Raw genomic sequence first — 17,017 nt, 5'->3', positions numbered from 1 at the left:
TGTCCTCCAGCTGCAGCCGGTGGCTGACGGAGAGAGAGGTAGGGGGCCGGACCACAGGAGAGCAGCCTGGAAGCAGTAAACCCTGCATGGCGACACCTGTGGGCATTAACTCCTCGTGCTGACTTTAGTTGTTGTTGTTTTTTTCCCCCCAGTACAAAAAGGAAGAAAAGAAAACGCGGATGAAACCGAAGCAACTGGTGCGGAACGAGGGCGTGAGAGTTGCGGGAATGTACGGAGAGCCGAAGCGAGACTGAATTAACAGAAAGTTCCGCGACAGACGACAGAGGAGACGACGGCAGGTAATGGCAGACTGAGTCATTCTCATCCAGGGCAAAAAACAAACAAACAAAACGGTGCTTTAAAAACAGCTTTTTGGATGGCTTCGCTTTTTTTTTTTCTTCTCGTGCTGTCTTAATATTAATGAACTAGCTCGCGTGCGTTTGTTTAATTGATCTGTTTAGACGAGGACCGGCCCAAGGCATAAGCAAACTAAGCAGCCGCTTTGGGCCCCACGGCCACTAAGGGGCCCCCTCAGTGGAGCTGATTTTTTTTCTTTTTCAGTAATAATTTCTATGTCATTATAATATCAAAAGCAATTTCACTATGAAGTGATTTGTTTTTACAATAATATATATTTGATATATAGAAATTAGAATTTTATTGATAAAAAACCCAAAAAAAACCCTCTTGGGGGCCCCTGGTGGCCACGGTAGGTACCGCACGCTTCGCTGGCAACATGAGCTGCCATGCAGAGCGCATCCAAACGTCCAAAGCTCCGGTCAGAAGTAAAGTAAGTAAAACAATGTGTCAAAGGAGGACTTATCCTTCGGGGAGGGAGAGAAGAAAGAGGAAACCTAGAAAAAAGCCAAGAAAAAGGTTTGCTTTAATGTGCTTTGGTAATGTAATGTAAAAGATTTGTAAAGCTGCTAATAAAAAATTAGCTTGAGAGCGACCTGGAACGGTTCAGTTCAACAGCCAAACATTTACGCTAGGGTCTTTGTGTTTGTGTGAAACTGAGTTTAAACTTTATATGAATTGATTCTACTGCTTGGCTCTGTATATTTCTGAGGTATTTTTGGCTTTAAAATTGTGTGTTTGATAAAGTTTGATAACAATAATTAAAACTTCTCAATGTTTGACATTGTCTAGCAAAATGTTTTTCCGTCAGGCTACTTAGTTGCTACATCGATGAGCTGCTCTATGCTGTAGTTGGGGATTTGTTGTTTGCTGCTGAGCAAAATCATTTTGTGGCTAAAACAAACAATATTTTTACATCAGCTTCTAAGTCATGTGAAACTTCTGTTAAAATCATTGAAGGCACAGAATCAGTCCAGTACCGGTACCGGTCCACATTCTCAGGGGAGAAAGACTCACCTGGTATAAATTACATTTTTAGCTATTGGAGTTACGCTTAAGAGAAATTAATTTAATCATAGAAAGTCATGAATATGTGTGCAGGGCTGCACCGATTGCAGTTTTCTGGCCGATCCCTGGTTACCGATCTTTAAAAAGCCTGACCTCCTGATTTTGATTTTGGCTGATATGAATTTTTTTTTGTCTGAAATGTTGCTAAATATAGCAAGAAAGTCGGTGAGTTGGCAACCGTGGGGTGAATATTGTTAACTGTAAATGTTCAGACCTGACCTGGTCTGTCAGTCACACCTCTCACTGTAGAGCAGAAGAGGACAGAGGCTGATATTTAAACCTTTGCTGACGAAGATAAGATGATGGGATAAGATGGGCTTCACATGTAAGTGTCGGCTAATCAAAATGAAGGAAATCGGCGCCCAGAAATCAACTGGTCAACAGTTGGCTAATAAATGTATCCTATATTCTACATAATGTAAACAGCACTGCTAGAGGTGCAATAAGTTTATAGCAGGTGTGTGAATGACCTAATGATCGGGCTGCTGATTGCAGCCAGTCCACATTGTTAGCAGAACTAGAGGGCCGAAAAACACAAATTTTGCTTGGGGCCCCATGCAGGCTTGGGCCGGCCCTGGTTTAGACCGGTGCGTTCACAGGTAAGAAGCGGAGCTTGAGTTGCTTCTTTCACAAGCCATTCTTTGTTGTGGTCCTTCACACATCATTTGTTTGTTCTTGTGCATGTGGGAGGTTGCATGAGAAGGCTTTCAGCATAAGTCGCGTTATTGTTCCAAAGGAATAAGCCTCGATGCTGATGATGTTCCACAGGCTTCTTTGTTTGAAGACGTTTTGACGCTTCGATCCGTATTTTTCTGTAAAATTCAATCAGATTTTAGGGATAGTTTCTTGAACTGACCTGTTTATGGTAAGTTTTTTTTTTATTTGTTTTGCTACATAGTTGTAAAGCAGTTTTAAAGCTATTATCCATTGGTATGTATTTTAGTTGTGCGCTGGCAATAAAAACCAGCTGGGTAATGAAGTACCAGTTTACATTTCTGGATTTCACCATAATCAATGTTTTAAACAATGATTTTGACAAAAACAATCTGTGCTCTTTCTGCTTTGAATGCAATTAGACCAGCAACATCACAAGAGGTCCTTTTTTAAAAAATGGACATTTAAGTTCCCATTCAATAATTACTTACTCAAAACAAACATATCTATCTTGAAAACTAAAAATAAAAAACCCTTCCATAAATTACTGACAAGTTATTTGTATGCTAGCTTATTTGAAGTGCAATGAGATATTTGCACTAGAAACTAGACAAAAATACCTAAGATGTTGTGTTTTTGCAGTTTGTACCTGTAGGACCCATTATGACATTTCCATCTTTCTTGTCAACATCACAGGAAAGAAATGAGACAAAAAAGTCTAATACTTCACAATCAATGAACTCAAGTAATATGAGATCCAAATGCATGCATTTCCTTTGTACTGACAGATCATGTAAGAGTGACGATGAGGCAACATGAAATTCAAAACGGCACTTATGAATTTCAAATACACAGGAATACCAATCATAGGGAATGCTTCAAATAGGAAACTGTAACTGCACTTGTCGCAGTTTGCTTCAGCAGCAGTATTCATCTCGGCTTGGGAGTCACCCGATTCAAACTGCGACGCAGACACCAAGTCCTCAATCGGCGACAACGCTAATGCAACCCAGATTTCTCTCAAAATCTGCAAAGAGTCACTTATCTGTCACAGTCTTCATCATTGCCAGCTGATCAAGCTCGGTTCGTGTGCAACGTGTGATGTCATCGACCAAACTATAAACTAAGCAGAGTTTGCAGTTTTCCTCTAAAGTGGGATCATTTAAAACGCCCTGTGTGAAATCCTACATTAGAAATCCAAACATCATCAGTGTTTGTGTGGTAACTAGATTTGCTAGTGGTAGAAAAACACATTAGAGGATAGTATCTTTAAAATAGCATCTGTCATTGGTTGTTTACATTCTGAAGTGAATGTTTCCAACATTGCATATGACAAATGCATCACAGTTAACCGGGAGGAAACTCCTGATACATTTGCATCATTTCTTCTTAATGATCATGTTGGCGCTCATTAGCGCCGTGTTAGTCTCCTCCTTGCGTGTAAAATGCGCAGCACATTAAGGCATAATTGCAACAGGGAGCTAGTTTAAAGCTGCTTCTTTTCATGCAGTGTGGCAGCTTGCCATGTGAAAGGAATTACATAATCCAATCGCGCTTCACCTGACAAGAAAGTGCAGGGCGTACTCACTTACATCTGAGAACATTTACATGGCATTCTTAGCTGTCAAAGACGCTCACCGAATGCCTTTTGACAGCGTGCAATCTTCTGGCGCTTGTAATCTCTTTTCCCACGCTGGGTTCTGGGGGAACGTGGCTCTTAGCCAGCTCAGGTTTTTGAGTCACTGTAAGCTCAGGGCCAGGACAATGACAAACGCAAAGATTTGTCTTTGCAACTCATCCTCCTCCCAAGGTGATTTTTAAAATATTTTTTTGTCTTGGTTTGGTTACCTGATCGTCTGACGGTTTGACATCACGGTAATTGTTGGCTCAGATCAAAGCCAGACGGCTCTTCGTTGTTTGAACCGGTGCATTGGGGTCATGCCATTTTTTTCAAAAAAGCTTTTGTAAAGGAGAGCGAACCGAAGCGTTCGCATTTGTTGACCTGATGGGGCAGAGCCTGTCAACCCGCGGCAATGTTTACACTACAATATGAAATGTAGACTCACCTGTTGACTGACATAGTATTAAAATCAGAGACGCCCTTGCCTGTGGCATCTTCTCCTGAAAATGCTGTATGTGCTTTGGATACTTTATAGTATGCAAACTAAGTGCTCTAGGGGGTTATTTCCCAGTCCTTCCAGCTTTAGACACAAAAAGAAAAACACTCAAAGGAAATCGCAACTCCCAAAATGTGCATGGAGAAGTATTTTTGTCTTAGTGCATTTAAAATAAGACAAAACTAACAAATAACTTTTCAACAAAAAAATAGTTGCTTGTTTTAGTTCAATAATTCCTTAATATTGATGAAAATGTACAAGTTCCACTGGCAGATTATTTTATTATTTCACTTATCTGAAATTATAAAATAACAAGGTTTAAAAAAAAAAAGCTGATGAAAAATTATCTCATAATAATAGAAATAATCTGTCAATGGAACTAGTACTTTGAAACCAATTTTACGAAATGTTTGACTCAAACTCCTATATCTTGTTGAAAAGTTACTTGCAATCTAGTTTTGTCTTATTGAAAGTATATACAGACATGTGATGAATATCAATAGATAATACGTCTGACAGAATTTCACTCAACTGCACAGCATTCTGGGGGATGCAGGCTGAGGAAAGACTTTAGCTGATCTCTCACGGCCGGCTAAAAGCGAGGTGGGTGGCCTTAACTAACTCACTCTTTGGTTACTTAGCAACGTACTCTGCAGCATTTGTAAGATTTCGCAATTGTTCCTCATAACGTCTTAAAAATAAACAACAGAGTTGCCAATAAACAATGCGTGTTGCAACAGCTAATGAAAAAGAGAGCTGGGAGACAATGCCAGCTGTGAGATTACTTTAAAAAACAAATCTTCATAACTATACAACACAAAGCAACTAGACACATATATAAGCATGACAGCAACAGGAGAATGTTACTTTGTCTTCATCATTATTAGCCTAGCATAGAGAGCGAAGAAGCAAAAACAAACAAGACGCAAAGCTAACCTGTCTATCCCCATGATCAAACTGTTAAGTGTTAGTTTGCAGCCTAAAGCTCAGTTGAGGATGATGTCATGGCTGATTACATCTGAGCAGAAGATGCAGTTCTAGTTTCCTGCTGTGCTTCACCATGTCAGAGCAGGTAAACGGTGTAGCCGCGGTAGCATCAACTACACAGGTTCAAGTTAACTTCATGCATTCACTAAAGTTTTAAAAATAATTAAAAGGTGCTTCACTTTTACGTCAGAATGACTTTTTTTAAACTAATATCTATATCTATAATTTGAACACGATAGTCTTTAGATCAAAAAAGAGCTGCATGATATTAGAAAAGCCTCAAATTAGGATATTAGTGTTAAAATATTCTTTTATTCCCCATAATGCTGAGTTAACGTTTGAGATATTGCAAAAGTTGTACGAGGTTCAGGCTGAGATTCTTTTGCAGTAATTCAAGGAGAATCTCCTCCAGTTATGTGATAATTAGGATAGCAGAAAACATTTCGTAGGATTCTGAGTTACCTTAGCGAGATGTTTTATTTGCAAACGCGTAGCTTCAGACCACAGACAGGAAACACTGGAAACACGTAAGAATAAGGCAGAGGTAAGAAAAAACATATTTTCAGAAACTGGCTGAAAGTAATCTTGGATCTTGGAAAAATCTCTGTCAGAGCAACATAGAATTTCTCATAAAAATAGCTGGATCTCATAAAAGTAACTCAGGATCATTCTAACTTAATTTTTGCAAGATCTTTCAAAGGGAGCTTTGTTTTCTATGAGCAGCAGCTCAAGCAGAATTATCCCTTTTGCCTCCATTTCTGATTTGCTTATAATCATTAAATCATTTGCTTATAATCAAAATATCAAACACCAAATTGTGGAGATTAAATATCTTCTTTATCTTTATCTCAGAGGGGTACAATTGTTTCTTCTTTTCATGCTTCTTGACAAAAAAAAAAAGCTCCAGACAACTAAGAACAAATGAGTGCGGTCTGAAGAAAACATGGGTTATAGATTAGACCTGGTCCAGACCACCCACAGCTTTAAGGTTTCTGGTGTTATTATTAACTTAACATTAGAGTAACTCGACTCTTTCATCTGCAGGTATCTGGTGGATGGGTGGAAAATGGAGGTGAACAGACAAGAGGTTCCTTTATATGTAAGTAACTGCACAATTGGCTTTTATTTTGACGCGTGTTGGTCTTGTGTAAGTCTGCTGGGTGATTTTTTTTCATTTTTTTATTTTCCTGTCTAGAAGTAGAGCAGTTTGAGCTATTACTTTGTCTCCAAAGAACTAGCCTTCCGAGCTCTGGTTGACTGGTGCGACTTGTGCCGCTGATGAAACCCAAGCCAGGGTTTTAGTCCCAAGGGAAGCCAGACCTTTAACAAGCTGTCCGCCGAATGAATTCAACCTCTAAAAGCATGACTTCTCCTAAACACGAAGGCCATGATGCAGGAATAAACGCGTCTGAGTGGGATTTTGGCTCTTTAAAGGCAACTCCACTTAAGTTTTAAGTGGTGAAAAAGATATATGGGATGTGCATTAACAGCTGGTTAATTGTGGGACAAAGTTTTTCCTTCGTGTAACACTTTTATTTCTTCAATCTACCTTCCATTTTCCCTTCAGTTTTCCAAATCTGCTGTCTCTTTTTCCTTTTGCCTCTCCCTGTTTTTTTCTCTCTCTCTCTCGCCCGGGTGTTCCCTTGCCCTTGTGTGCGTGTGGAAACGTGGGTGGGCCAGTTGTTGAAGCGACGCCAGATTTTTTTTTTTGCAGAGTGTCTGCTTGTTTTGCTGTATCACCGCTTTCAGGAGGCAAAAAAAAAAATGAAAAAAATGGTGGTGTTGGGTGGAGAGACGATGGCTCTCCCCCCCCCCAAAAAAAACCCTTCGCCTAGACTCAACGAGGTTTGAAAGCCAGGCATGTGAATCATTACGGGTTCCAGCGCCTCTCCGGTTGGAGGAAGTGGGGTCTCCAACCTGGAAGGTCATACGCCTCAACATTAGCAACTCCGGCTGCTGAATGAGATCCAGATTTCAATGGCGGGCTTTGTGCGGACAAGCCGCGGCGTGCCGCTGCCATATAAAGGCCTCCATTGTAACACGCCTGGTAAAGTTTTATGGGGCACCTTCACAGATGTAACATAGTGTCAGGCCAGTTGCAGATACTTGTGAGATCAATGGACAAGTGGACGCAGTTACACCCAGACAGGAGGAGTTTGAGTTGGAAGCGGGTTTTAATTGAGGCGACCTCTCGACCAGGTCTGCAGTCCCCTTCTGAGCATAACGGAGATGTTTGATTGCTTTTGTGATCCGCACTGGCTTTGACAAGAAAATTAAATGTAAGACAAAGATTAGCTTTAAGCTTTCATTTCCAGGTATTTAGATGTTCCAAGTTCATACCCAGGCGGGTTTTGTACTTACTTCAAAGTAGACTGAAAGAAATTCCTCCGAAACAAACAGCTTAACGATGTTTAGTTGTCTCAGTCAAACATAACTATGACAATGCATTAGGGCCATTGTAAACAGATAAAGAGGAGGAATAAATTTCAACTAAACTCTTTTTCTTTTTCTCTCTCTTCTTTTTCTAAAAAAGATGACGAAATTTCAGAGATCCAAAAGTCAAAACATTGCAAGAAATTTTGAGATTAAGCTCTGAAATTTTCTTAAAAAAAAAAAAAGAAAATTTCTTCCTTGGTCTTCATGATCCCAAGGAACTGATCTTCACCAATCTTAAAAAAAACGAACTCTGTGACCTTCACAGAACAGTTTACAATTAAATCACACAATTAAATTACAACCAGGTCACTGTCTACAAGGGCAAAGATCACTGAATGAATAAAATAGCAAAGTGACAAATATAAAGACGCAACAGAGTTTGAATCCTTAGGAATATCTAATAACCGAATTAAAAATGTAGTTTGTCTAAAATGCAAATTAATTATTTTAGAATTTAAACAGCTTTTCTCAGCCAGCTACACAAAACACCGGAGCTGGTCATCTAAAAAATAAAACTTCTTCTAGCGAGGCTAAAATAGCTTTAGTTTTAATCATGTCATCATAGCAGTTATTATTAAACAGGATTCCAGTTATATTTTCATAAATAGACAAGGATTAAGTAAGGTTGTCAGAATACAGTCAGTTATCTCACTAAAGCTGCATATTTCTCTTTGCAGGTTTCTTTTGAGTTAGTGCAAAGTAGTTGTGCAATTATGTAATTGTGTTGCACTTCACCAATTTAAATAAGTAGTACATATACTGGACATGTGCTTAGCAATAAACCATATAAAAAAAGCAAAATATTGTTTGCCTGAAGCTGGTGAACGCTTGTACCAGCAAGTGTCTCATACTTGAAATACCTGCTTAAGGCTTTTTGATTATCCCTTTGAATAAGTATTCATGTTTTACTGCAGAAGCTTGATTTCACTCTGACAATATGAAACAGGAGATGTTTAATGCGTTTGATTTGTTAATTCTCTATTTGAATGGTTTTGTAATCCAGGAGCCCGTCCCAGATTACTGTTATAATGTGTATCTCTAAACAAAAAGTGTTTACTATTTTAATGTCCTTTAGTTCGTTTGCCAAGTCCTGGACCCGACGTTCTTATGAACTCCTCTGCTTTGATCTTGTGGGCCCAGAAAATAAACCAGGTTGGGGCGGGCTTAGAATTTTACTGCCATACATTTTGGTACTATTGTGAAAAAAAAAAGATGTCTTCCCCCTCTCTCATTACCCTCTTTCCTGTCTAACTACTTTCAATTAAAGGCCACTAGAACCAACACAACCTTAATAAGAGAAAACTCTACTCAACTCTAAGGTTTAGCTGGTGACCTTCTGCTAAACATCCCACTTCTGACACCAACTGTGCAGGATAAAGAATTACCAAGATGCATTTCTGCTCAAACTGATGTACAGGTGTACACAAGAGAGTAGCATCACAGCGTGCCAAGTGGTTCCTCTGGGAGAGAATTACAGAGTTTAGCTTTTTGTTGTTGAGTGGAACACTTTCTAGTCTCGGTGGAATGCATTACTCATACAATATATAGTATATCATATGTTATTTATTCTTTTATATTGTTCCCAGAAGGTTTAGTATGAGGGCTTTTTACACATTCTGACAGGGCCTCTGGTAAGTGTGGAGAGGGCACTTTACTTCTGAGTTACTTTTTAGCCGTTGGCGTTCTTTATGCTGAAAAAAAATGTGTGGCTGACAGCCGTCATTGTTTTCACGTCAGATTAAATCTGCAGAGTTTGAGAATAGGATGTTGGTTGTCACTCTCGGCACTCCAAACAGATCCTGAAGGTCAGGATACTTCTCTGAATTTCCGCTGTAAACGATTCAAGACTCTCTTGCTTATCTGTGAGTTTATAAATTCAGAGAGAAATTTATCAGCGCAAGTTTGAAGTCCTGACGATGATGTTTTGTTTTGTTTTTGTTGCACGTTTTTTGGTTTGATCATTTATATTTTGTGTGGCCTAATTCTTCTTAGATGTCATATGAAAATAATAATAATAATAATAATAAAAGTCTGTTGTCCGTTTCTCTACAAGACAAAATGCAATTTGTGTCTGAGCTGTAATCCTATACGGAGAAAAACTGGCATCAGGCAGCTTCTCACTAAGGAGAACTGCTTGTTATCGGAGCTGTTTTTGTTGTTCCAGCGGCGCTGGTCTCGCTCCCCTGACGTCACGAATGTGTTGCACTCAGGGGATCACAGCAAAGCGCTCCACTTGATAACTGCTGGTTTCCTGGAGACCGGACGGCAGATCTGATGTTGTTTTGCTCCTGAATGGTGAACAACACACCAAGATTCTTGTCATCCCCTTTTTTGGATGCAGCGTTAGGATTAAAACAGTTAAGTCATATTATACAGCTATGTCATTTTAAGACAGAGTTATGTTTTGGTCTTGCTTTGATTGCTGTTATCATTAGCCTGGATATTTCCATTATAATATTGTGCCTCACCTGAAAATCTGACCATATGGGAAGCTAGAGTTGTTGAATTATTCAGTGGTCCTGGATCAGGTTGTGTCATGATAACACGGTGGAGAATAGGCCATAGATCACATCAGTCTGGAGTCTTATTAACAACTCCTGGGGCCAAATGTCTTATTCTTTCACAAGGCACAGGAGGTGCGATCCAGATATTGGATGTTGTGTCAACCATGATTATTATTTTTGCTGTTGTATAAAAGGGTTAAAAACATAGAAATGAGAGAATCATTTGTCTTTATGTATTTGTTGAAAAAGATTCATACGCAGAAAATAATGTAGTCAAAGTTTGGAGATTAATGTGAATGCATTTATTTAGGACAGGCATGATCTGTCCGAAGGAATGGAAATACACAGCAAAAAAATATTCAGTTATTCTGCAATTAACACTCAATATCAGTCTATTTCTGAAGAAAAACAGTTTGGTTTTTCTTCAGAAACAAAGAATGTTTGTTTCTGTTTTCTGGAATAATTATTTTAGCAGTCGATCAGTTTTTCCTCTTTTTCTTCTTGGATATAAAATTCAGCAGATTTTTCATTCAGCTAAACGATATTAGCTTTAAAAGATGGAAACAAGCAACTCAATTTGTTTTTGAGAAAATAAACAAGGTTGTGAATTTGAGTTGGGCAAATTAAAAAAATGCCAGTTTCAGGTAAAACATCTTGACAAAGTAGTTTTTATCTTAAATTTGAAACGCTTTTTCAAATTTAAGATAAACATTTGAACAAGCGTTCAGAAATGACTTAGCTCACACAACGGAGTGAAAAAAGGCAGCCAGAGTTTTGGCTCCCACAGTAAGACGGCTGTTTTTCCTACCCCTGCTCATCTGTTGGCTGGACTTAAGTAACAACTCTTCATTCATTGACCAGATAAAGATGATTCTATTGCAGTATGACGTTTTATTGAACAATTGTGTGATTTAGAAGAATGTAGTTGGATTAGGATGGCCATATGGTCTCCAGCATCTCACAGACTGTTCAAGCCTCTCTGGATTGCAGCAGATATAGAAATCCAAGTTTTTGATGTGAAAGTCTTCAGCGTTTTTGGTTTTTGAGACGCAGGTTTTTCCTATCACAGATATACTGCTACAAGTGTTGCTCTCCAGCTGCACTAATTCCCTGTAAATAGGGGAGGTTTTGGCATCTCACCCATCAATTTCAACATCACTGTGGAGGAGCAATCACTATGAATTAAGGATGATTCTAAGGAAATCTTGCTGAATATTGCGATACAGATATTTCTGAGGACATTGTTCATGAGCAGCAAACACCAAGGAAATTCACCTAATGTGGGCATTGAGGGAGTTATTGTTCATTCAACTGGTCAGCTATTAAATATGCTATTAAATATGTCACCTGAAATGTTATATCCTACCAAATATTACACCAAACCAGTCTTTTGCAATTTCAGCATTGAAAACACTGATGTTGACGATGCCACTGTCTCAAGACTCAAAGATCCTTCAAGAGCCTTTTTTGCCGTCTTGTGTAGTACCTCTCTTCCTCCATCATGACCTTCATTCTTACCTTTGCTGTGTCTTATCCACTTTCTCTCTTTTTATGAATTTCTTTCGTCTTGTATTCCGTCTACTAATAATGAATGTGAGCGGCAGAGAACTTTGGAAAGCTAAGTCTGGAACTTTTGCGGCACGACGTTATTCCCTGTACAGACGTGGAAAGCACCGACCATTCCAGCACTTACTCTGGCACCTTGTAAAAGTACTTGAAAACCTTTTTAAAACCTTTATAAACCTTGATAAAAGAAACCAACCTTTGCCTAGTTACCCCAGCTACATGTTCTGATTGCCTTGCAAAGCTATATTTAAATGAACGGATGTTTTTTCTCCTCATCTTAGGGACAAGTTGATGGTTGCATGTTGCTGCAAGAAGCAGTCCCTGAAGACGGCGAGTTTTATGTTGTTGCAGAAGGCTCCAGACTTACTCACGTGGCCACCGCAAAAAGAGGCAGTGACGAGCGGACTCTTTGTTTCACCGTTCCAGGTGATTCCCTAAATCATCATTGGGTGACACTCATTGTCTCTTTGGCTGCCATTTTTGTAACGTGTTTTGTTTTTCATCCACAGGTCATGATTGTGTGGAAGTTGTCTCCGTCACAGCCTACATCTCCACGAACAATGGAGTTTATCCTTATGGGTGTACAGCTTTCCTTGAATATTTTAGGGATACTGCTCAGGATGCAGCAGAGTACCTTAGGGGGGATTGGGACCAGCTTGACCCTCAGAGCCATCGGGAAGTCTTGAGGAGGTTTCCTCTGTTGGCGCAGGCAGCTGACCAGGAGATCTGTGGACTGTTAGAGTTCAGAGAAGTAGAGACCCAGCTCAGAGGAAGTTCAGGTGATAATGTTGACCTGAAGCATCTGGATGAGAAGATCACTCTGGCCCTGGCTAACATGGAATACCCTCAGCAGTGGAAAAACCCTGACAGGGAGCAAAGAGAAGGTAATGCAACAGTACGGCAGGCTGGGGTCATGCGGGCAAGTTTACAGACACTCCGGTAGCTTCTTCCTGGCTGTTGATGCTTTTTGCCAACTCCGAAAACCCAGACGAGTTTGCACACTATGTGGTGAAGACCATTTAAACTTCACAAAGTAAAATCCCATTCATTAAGGCTGGTGTCCGGTTGGAATAATTAGCTTCTAAAAGGGGAAGATTTCAATAAATGTGTGTATATTTTTGCCTACCATCATTATGTTTTATATCAGGAGTTGAGGTGACATCACATTGTGTGTGAAAGAATAGTTACTGTAGAATGATGTTTCACAATTTTTAAACTAAGGTAAAATTTGACTAGACTACAGACAGTTCAAATTGTAAACTGTCTCTTGTGTTTTATCTCAACAGCTGGCGTTGTTAGCCTGGCTAACATTATTAAAAGAACGGTCCTTATGCTTATTCCATAGAGAATGTATATCTTCAGCTTGACTGCAAGATTCTGAAAAGACTGGTAACATTTACAAAAAGTTTAAAAGAATAAAACAGAAAATCATTAGCTGTTTTGTGCTCCAAATTTTTAGTTAACATTTTAACTCTTTTAAACAAATCAGAAATCACCGCCGGGAAGAAAAAGCTCTACTCTACAGGCAGACATCAGCCAACAAACTGAAATGTAGGACACAAAGAGCCCTTGTGTAGCAGAGTGTAAATATGGTCATAATTTGTTTAGAGAAAGCAAATGTCCATGCAAAACACACACAAGGTACAGATGCAAAGTAGCTGTTGCCCCCTAGCCCATCCCCCATGCGGGTGGCCTCTCAGTTTGTTGTTTGCAGACACAAAACTTTGACAATAACTTTCTTGTTGTTTGACCTTTTCATGAAGTCGTTGGGCATTATTATCTCGCCACAGTTTGAACAAAACTGGGTCACAATTAACAGCTCTGTTATAGAGCCCATGGGGCAATTCTTGTTATTTTGCAACTGTAGTGATGACGGATTATCTTGTTTTTATTCTTTTTCACATTTCTGCACCATAATAAAAATTCCAAAGACCCATATGCTGTCAATCCTTTAGAAAATTCTCTCTGAGATCACAATGAAAAATAGAAAATAAATAAACTACACCAAGATGCTGTTGCTTTCTACCGATGCAGAGTATTAGCCAATAGAGAGCAGGTTGAAGTGTTTCTGCTGAGTCGAGGGGCCAATGTTTACAGTCCCTTATACTCCACTGATCAGCAGCCTTCAGGACACACACTCCAGGTGTGTGTGTTCAGTGAAACATCCTGTTTTTCTGGGTCGTAATATTGCTGATTTACTGTTTGGAACTGACATAATTATGAGTCATTCATTCCTCCTTTTTGCACTTGTTATTACTACAGATTCCACACATGCATAGTGAATCATGTGTACAACTCAGTGAGTTGCACATATTCACCAGCAAAGATCATTTTGTGCCTTTACAACACAAACGTCACTGTATTTTAAATGGATTTATGCAATACACTTAAATACAAATAGGTGCACAATTTTCAAGTGAAAGGAAAACGGTTCCTTTTTTTTTAATTTAGTGTATATAAAATCCTTTCTGTTTACAATTATGCACGACTCTGCGTTGCTCTATCACATAAATCTCAGTCGCAGGTTGTAAATGACAGCTAGTTCTCAATCATTGTGATCTGGTTAAATAAAAGTTCAATACAGAAAAAAATCAGTGAACGTTTGTAAAGTGTCAAATGAGAACATTTGTAAGGCTATTGCTGAGATGTTCGATGCAGCTGTTGATGTGTGAAAAATTCTAACTTTAGTTTAAATTTTTGACATTTGATTCATTTGAATTCCTGTTTTGTCTGTTCTCTCTAGGTCATGAGCATCATCGCAAAGAAGCCCTCTTTCACCTTGCTGTCCGCTTGCATTTGGTCCACCTCACTCGCTTCCTAATTCACCAAACTGCAGGTGAAACATTGCCGAGCTTACCCAACGAGGAAGGGGAAACGCCACTCCAGCTGGCCCAGGGGGACGGATTTGATTCCACCTTCAGGTACCTGGCAGTGTAATACTATGATTATCTTATGGGAATCCACTAATTTGTGGGACGATTACTCCAAGCACATTTTTCTATTTGGAGAAATACCCAATGCTGGAGTAAATATTCTTATTTTGCAAATATTAGTTATATCCAGTTGAAGAAAGCCTGATTTTCTTGCTACTTACGTCTGTGCTTAGATAATGAGCAACACCTGAAAGGCTTCTCAAGCTGCAAAACAAGTACTGCTGTATACAGACTGTGAAAACTTCCAATGTAATGAGGCAGCGCTTCTCCCCAGGGCTGTAAGATCTCCACTGGGGGCTTTTTAGGGCAGGCAGAGTGTAAACAGAACTTAGAAAAAACACATAAACTACATTTGTCAAGAACCAGCTGACCTGAGGAGATTTGAGCTGGAAAGTTAACTGCAGAAGAAGTAGAAAAAAAACTCCTTGCGGAGTTGTGGATGTTTTGAGAGGCTGAATGTATTCTGCAGTATTTATTCTGCTAACAAAGCTACTGTACAGCTAGAAAGATTTTAACTGGAGATAAATATGATGTGAAACTAATATTGTGCATTTCTGTTGCTAAGAAATAAAATTTAATAGCTATTAGCAAAGGTACTAAATGTCAAGAGCAAGTTAGATATTGCTTGTTTATAACTACTCGGCATGACCCTACTTCATGTTAACATCCGCACAGAGTGTTTTACTCAGTACTCTTGTTTGTTTGCTTGCTTTCTTTCCCCTCCTCAGTCTCTCTGAGGCTCCTGTAGGCCCTCCTCCGGGTGTTTTCTGTCTGTGGGCTGACAGCTCCTGCATGTTGAGGTTTTGTCCAGGAACAGAGTCTGTTTCCCTCACTCTGCGACAGGCTCCTGTTGGCTGCCCCCAGGACGCCATTATCGTTCTCAGAGAAAAACTGGAAGACCACAGAATCTGCAGACAGGTGGGGTGAAACCACAGGGAACGCTATTAGTTTGATTCATTATTCTGACCTTGTTGGGTTTTTTTCCTCCATAAATGCAGTATAGTATTCATGGTTTGGTTGCCATGGAGATAAAGCAACATGAACACATTGCCTTCTCACTAAGTATTTACATTCCTTGAGTATTTCCACATTTTGTAACACTCCGACTACAACCCTAAGCGTAATTTCTTGGGATGTTTTTAAGTGATCACAGTGGAAAGGAATGGGTTCTTCAAATATAATTTGGCAATTGTGGTGTTCTGTTTACTCTCATACACTCCAATGAAATCCACAACAACTGCTAACCTACCAGGAGCTACCCACTTAACCAGGAGAGCAATTACTTTGACATGTTTGTAGTTCACATACAAAACAAAGAAAAGCTAAAAAAGCAAAAGCATTTAGCGTAATATTTATGGTCGTTTTACGACACGAATATTTGTTTCTGTTCAAGATCAACAGTGTGAGAGGGAAACACAAGAAGTGTCACAAAAATGAAGCTCATCTGAATGATCAAAGTAAGTGTTTTGTTTTTCCTTTTTGGTATTTTAAATGCGGTGAATAAGTCGTACAGTAGTTGCGTAGCTGCGTATAATATGAAGCCGCTGTAGCTTTGCATTGATTGAATTGAAGACTTCAATAAAAAAAAACATTTTAAAGGACTTACAGGTACCACTTAATTGAATCTGCTTTATGAAAATATATATTTTTTTAAATCTGGATTTTTCTTTTCCTTGGGCTTCCGTGGTTTAATGATATGAATCACATGCGGCTTATTTCAAATAGAAATGTTTATCAAGACAAGAATTTGATGTGTGTGGTGCTATGAATGCTGTGTCATGCAGTTACCTAAAAAAAAAGTAAGAAATAGTTTTTTACAGTTATCACAATAGTGCTATAAAATATTGTGATAAGCTGTATTTCATTTAATCATATTTTCAAATTTACATATAGAAAAGAGTAAAAGTCAAATTTTAATGCATTTTTCTACCATTGACCAAAATTCTTTGTGACAGCGATAAATCAAAATTCCTACCATGACAAGAAATTTTTCTCAATATATGTTAAATGATACAATAAATGCCCTCACCCTCTAACTGTCTTGTTTTACATCTTGTATTTGACTGGAGTTTGAGTGGTCGTTTTACAACACGAATATTTGTTTCTGTACAAGATCAACAGTCTGAGAGGGAAACACAAGAAGTGTCACAAAAATGACACTTCTTGTGTTTTACACAACTCAGACTATTGAAATAAAAGCAAGGTTCCAAAAATATTTGTAAAAGAGAGAAAAATGGAAATTGGAAAAAAATCCAAGATTTACCTCAAGTGAATAACGTGTGTCTGGATGGATATAGTATCTAACAGTATAACTCTAGACTCACACTCACGTTGACGTTCATTCATTTTTAAAGCGGTTTATCAGCATCACTCTCCTGCGTTTTAAGGTTCTCTG

At 38.9% G+C, this 17,017-nt stretch overlaps 1 protein-coding gene across 5 annotated transcripts in view; it reads left to right on the top strand.

Moving 5' to 3' along the window:
* arhgef28a (Rho guanine nucleotide exchange factor (GEF) 28a) overlaps window positions 1-17,017 on the top strand; it is a 50,734-nt gene continuing 33,717 nt past the window's right edge. For all 5 annotated transcript variants that reach the window (XM_028025552.1, XM_028025550.1, XM_028025551.1 and 2 more), the window contains exons 1-7: window positions 1-299; window positions 6,228-6,282; window positions 11,971-12,115; window positions 12,199-12,573; window positions 14,433-14,610; window positions 15,351-15,540; window positions 16,016-16,079. In XM_028025552.1, coding sequence (XP_027881353.1) covers window positions 6,250-6,282; window positions 11,971-12,115; window positions 12,199-12,573; window positions 14,433-14,610; window positions 15,351-15,540; window positions 16,016-16,079 — 985 coding nt within the window. In that variant the 5' untranslated portion in view covers window positions 1-299; window positions 6,228-6,249. The remainder of the gene's footprint in view (window positions 300-6,227; window positions 6,283-11,970; window positions 12,116-12,198; window positions 12,574-14,432; window positions 14,611-15,350; window positions 15,541-16,015; window positions 16,080-17,017) is intronic.

The sequence above is a fragment of the Xiphophorus couchianus genome, chromosome 8, assembly GCF_001444195.1.
Source record: "Xiphophorus couchianus chromosome 8, X_couchianus-1.0, whole genome shotgun sequence".
In the NCBI taxonomy this organism is placed as follows: Eukaryota; Metazoa; Chordata; class Actinopteri; order Cyprinodontiformes; family Poeciliidae; genus Xiphophorus; species Xiphophorus couchianus.
Note: the sequence above shows the minus strand (reverse complement) of the source record. Positions and strands in the feature narration are given on the sequence as shown.